The sequence below is a fragment of the Octopus bimaculoides genome, unplaced genomic scaffold (genome assembly GCF_001194135.2).
Source record: "Octopus bimaculoides isolate UCB-OBI-ISO-001 unplaced genomic scaffold, ASM119413v2 Scaffold_75580, whole genome shotgun sequence".
Taxonomy (NCBI): Eukaryota; Metazoa; Mollusca; class Cephalopoda; order Octopoda; family Octopodidae; genus Octopus; species Octopus bimaculoides.
In genome coordinates this window covers 10,536-15,340 of record NW_026358356.1, presented here as the reverse complement: position 1 = coordinate 15,340, position 4,805 = coordinate 10,536, and the positions used below count along the sequence as shown (strand labels likewise).

The 4,805-nt window shown below is 32.2% G+C and overlaps 1 protein-coding gene across 1 annotated transcript in view; it reads left to right on the top strand.

The window, feature by feature from the left end:
* LOC106877924 (probable methyltransferase-like protein 24) overlaps positions 1-2,174 on the top strand; it is a 23,047-nt gene extending 20,873 nt beyond the window's left edge. Inside the window, exon 5 of the mRNA XM_014926998.2 lies at positions 1,309-2,174. Within this exon, the coding sequence (XP_014782484.1) occupies positions 1,309-1,596 (288 nt within the window). The 3' untranslated portion in view covers positions 1,597-2,174. The remainder of the gene's footprint in view (positions 1-1,308) is intronic.
* Positions 2,175-4,805: the final 2,631 nt, after the last annotated feature.

The window sequence follows — 4,805 nt, the reverse complement described above, 5'->3', positions numbered from 1 at the left end:
ATATATATATATATATATATATACGTGTATATATGTATGTGTATATATGTATATATAAATATGCGTGTCTGTATCTATGTGTAGTATGTGTTTGTATATAAATGTAATTAGGTATATGTCTGTGTATTGATGCAAGAAGATTCTTACAGAGTTAAACTTGTGATTCTTTTCGTTAGGTCTACCTGGTAAAATGAAGACATGTGGCATAGTAGTTAGTGTAGACGTCTCATTATTGAAAGGGTGTTGTGTTATGTTCTTGAGTAGGACACTTTATTTCATGTTTCTATAGTCTACTCAGCAACGTTGTTTAGTTTGTTACATAAGAATTTACACATCAATTCATCCATTAACATTTCGAAATCCTTTTGGCCTCATCATCCAAATGAAATAATGGTAATTATAACGTTGTTCATACACTTTGCAATAGGTTGCAAAAGATCATAGAAATACTGCTATAATTGTATATATATTTAAAAAAAAACTTTTTTTAATTAACTTTTATTTCCAGTTTTCGCTATATTGTAAGGTAATGACTTCTTGATAAAAAATGAGATGAGTAATTATGGAATCTTCACTAATAGCAAAGCGAAAACCAAGATTCAAGACAGATTCATTACATATAAAATAAACCCTAAAGTTCCCCCGAACAATTGGATTGTATAAGTTTTAAGTACAGAATTGATGATTTTATTTGTTATAGTAATAGTCATATGATTCTTAGCAACGTCCCGGCAAAGAGGTGCACATGTTATTATTTCATTCTGTTTTGGAAAATGAAATAACGTACCTCTCTTCTGATGAACAGGCAACAAACTGCAACTCAGAAAGGATTATCATCATTTCATTCTGATGATGAGGATAACAATATAAAATACTAATGGATTTAGCTAAACTATTGTCCCAAAGATAAAGGATTAGCAAATGAAAAGCAAAAATCCTTCATAAAAACTATGACTTTCTTTCTTTCTTACTTTCCTTCTTTCTTTCTGTTCTTCCTCCTTCCCTGTTCCCTATTCCCATCGCTTTCCATTTTTTTGTTTCTTTGTTTGTTTCTTTCACTCCGTCTTTCATTTTTCATTTTTCCTTTCTCTTTCTTTTTCTTTCTCTCTGTCTTCTTTTCTGTTTTTCTGTTCTTCAGTTCTCTTTTGCTACTTTATTCCTTCTTTGTTTTTCTCCCATCCACTCTCTCCCCTTCCTTCCCTGTCTCTGTTTGGCCCATTCGGTTGTCTGTGCGTCATCCATTACTTATTTTCACAAAATTGTTTTTAATTAACAACTTCTTTAATTTCCTTTTATTTCATTTTTCAGAAGGATATCTGTATTTTGAAAATGGATATAGAAGGGTCAGAATGGAGCTCCTTGAAGAAGGCGATGTCTGACGGCGAACTAGATCATGTGAAACAAATACCGCTTGAGTTTCACTCACCTGCAAAGGGAGCGAAGTTTTTCCGTAATGCTCTTAATACTATCAAGAAACTGATGGATCTTAATTTCCGAGTATATTTAGTAGACAGGAATAATGCCTGCAGATACAAAAATGACAGAAACATTCAGTTGACCAAATGTTACAACATCTACTTCATTAAAGTTAGTTAATATAAAAATATATATAATACCTGAACACAGACAATATATACTCCCATACCCACACAAGCACGCAATACCTGAACACAGGCTATATATGCATACACACGCAACTTTCATTAACACGCAGTACATTTATAGACAAAAATAACTTTCGCCCACAGATATACACCATACACATGCACACTATTTGGTCACATACACACTCACACATTTACACACACCACGTGAAAAAGAACCCCTTAACTGCTACACACACTAGCCCCTATTTACACGCACACACACTTACACATTCATACACACCATTCTCACATACCCACACAGGCAACGCGCACCTTCATTTGGGATCAGCGGTACTTTATTATTTCCCTTTCTGTCAACCTCTTTTTAAAAAAATATTATTATCTCCCTTTCTTTCAAACGTTTTTCTCATCATTTGCCATGCTTGACCGCTAAATCTACAAGTTTTTTTTCATTCACTCTCTGTTTATTTTCTCATTCCTTTCTGTTGAAGAGCGTAGACTCGAAATGTAAAAAGAACTTTTCCATTTTCCCGAGCGTCAAACTAATACATTTGCTTGTTGTTCATACACCGGTCTTCGACTTTCGTTTCTCTATAAATTTCAACGACACATACATACATACATACATACATACATACATAGTGTGTGTGTGTGTAGGTATTTGTGCAAGTATCTATATGTATATGTTGTCTATGTAGATGTGTGTATATATTTGCATATATGTATATACATATATGAATATGTATATATGTATGTATATGTATATGTATGTGTGTGTATATATCTATATGTATACGTGTATATATATGTATATATATATATATATATATATATATATATATATATATATATATATATGCGTGTGTGTGTGTGTGTGTGTGTGTTTACATGTGCACATATGCATCTATGTGTGTATGTATATATATTTTTTTACGGGTTAGACAAGGGAATCAACAAATAAAGCAACAAGCCCGTATAATTCATTTATGTATTGAGAAAAGATATGGCAAAACTCACATCAAAAACAGCACAAAGCTGTTATAATATATTTGAGTCCAAGGCACAAAGCCATCACAAAATATTAGAGTTCAAAGCACAGAGCTGTTACAAATAGATTGACTATGTCAGTCCTTCTTATTTGAAAATCCAGTGTTGGAGATACGAAGTCGTAGATTTCCTTAGTTTATTCAAATTTCTCCAAAATACCATTCGAAACAAAAGGAAGGTCACTCTTCTTATCTTGTGTTGTTACCGTTCATGTCGAAACCCCACAACATTGGAGTGAGAAAGATAGAGTGATAGCGAGTACAGGAAGAAGACAGAATGCTGCTTTCATTTTGCCTGTTATTTTAGCAACAGCCGATAAATAGAAATAGAGAGAGAGACAGACAGACAGAATGGCATTTGTTTGAGAAAGGTGAACCAATGAACCAGGCCTGTCTGCCTGCGGTCGTCTCCTTTTGCCAACTAACTTTTCCTTACGGGATTTTAGTATTTATAATTATCTAGAGCAGCCAGAGAGACATTGTTGAGTATAATAGGAAACTGATGTAGGTAATTCTTTATCCCATTTCGACTTTTGGTGGTTAGAAGATGTCAAGATGTTCAAATGGAAAAGCACATAAATCGGCTTGGCAGGCCATATGTTGAACGTTACTGCTGTCATCTATCGTATTTTCTGTGAGAAAATAAATACCGTTGTAACCTTAAGGGGAATTCTATAGATTCAGGTTCGAATCTATATGCCCAAATGAAATCCACTCGTAATAATACATTGAATTTGCATACATGTTAAATAAATAAATAAATAAATTGATAAATAAATTGATAAATAAAGAAATTAATGAATGAATAAATAAAGTGAAACTTTTTTTTTTAAATTTAAAAATTAATAGTTGCATAAGGTTGTGGTAAAATTTCAAAGTTATAGACGATGACATGAACAAAATTGTTTTCTTTGTGATATTTAACCAAACTTTATAAATATGACAATATTCTTTAACATAATTGTATTTGAGAGCAAATTTTATTAATATTACTGAATGATGTGTAAATTTTTATTTAAACTGAATGGTTTGTAGCATTGAATTTGTATATTAATGAGGATATTATAATATCTCAGTGGATTAATAAATAAATTTAGTATTAAGCACCATAATATATTTGTCTTAAGTGCTAATTTTATCATTATATTCGTAGTTAAATTTAAGATACGTTTTAATTATGCTATCATCTTTATATAAAACTAGCAGAAAGACCACCATTCGGGCGGTTTTCTGCTAGGTCCTTGATAATATTTTCGCATTTGATTCCCATTTCTAATAATTTTATTATTTTACGTCTAATTATTTCTTTGTATAATAGTGCTCACGTTCTTAGTAAATATTGCTTTCAATATTTTATCGCAGTCATAATCTCTCTTTTGTAAACAAACATCACGGTAGTCCAATAACATAGGGAAAAACAGTTTATCAAGTTTTACCCTCCCGTCAAAGCAACATAGAGATTTCAATTCAGCAGCACATCTGTAAGCTTTGCAGGGTGTGTGTGTGTGAGAGAGAGAGAGAGAGAGAGAGGGGGAGAACATTGCAAACAATGAATGAAATAAACATGAAATGAAAAAATCGTATAAATAAAAGGGCATTACTACAAATGTATACACCCCCGACTTTGTTGCCTCATAACATCCAGAAAAATGGATACTTTTTAACAAAATTTTCTACAAATGCTGCTTAGGTACTGTGCCTTCAGAGTATATAGGGATTTATGGGAAAGAATTTTTGCGAGGGTGTGGAGAGAGGAGTTTCAGAAAATTAACACAATCTGACTTTTTTCCTTTATGACTTTCAAGAAGATGGGTATCATTTAATGAAAATTTATACAAATCCCTTTCAAACGGCATAGATTACGATTATAAAGAAATTTGTAGGGAAAATTTTATCGGGGATTTTACCCATTTAAAAAAAAAACATAGCCTTCGAAATGATGGGGGTTGATGGGTGTGGCATCTTAGTTTGAAAAAAAAAACGTTTGAAGAATCTTTTTTACATCCCTCCATCATCATCCCACTCCGGATTCTGGCCATTTTTTTTTTTGCACTTCAAAACCATGGGAAGAGCATTTTCGGTAAAAAATGGTTTTTAAATTGTTAATATTTTCAGAGGGAAATGTGATTTAGGAGCGATTTGGCTGTTGTTT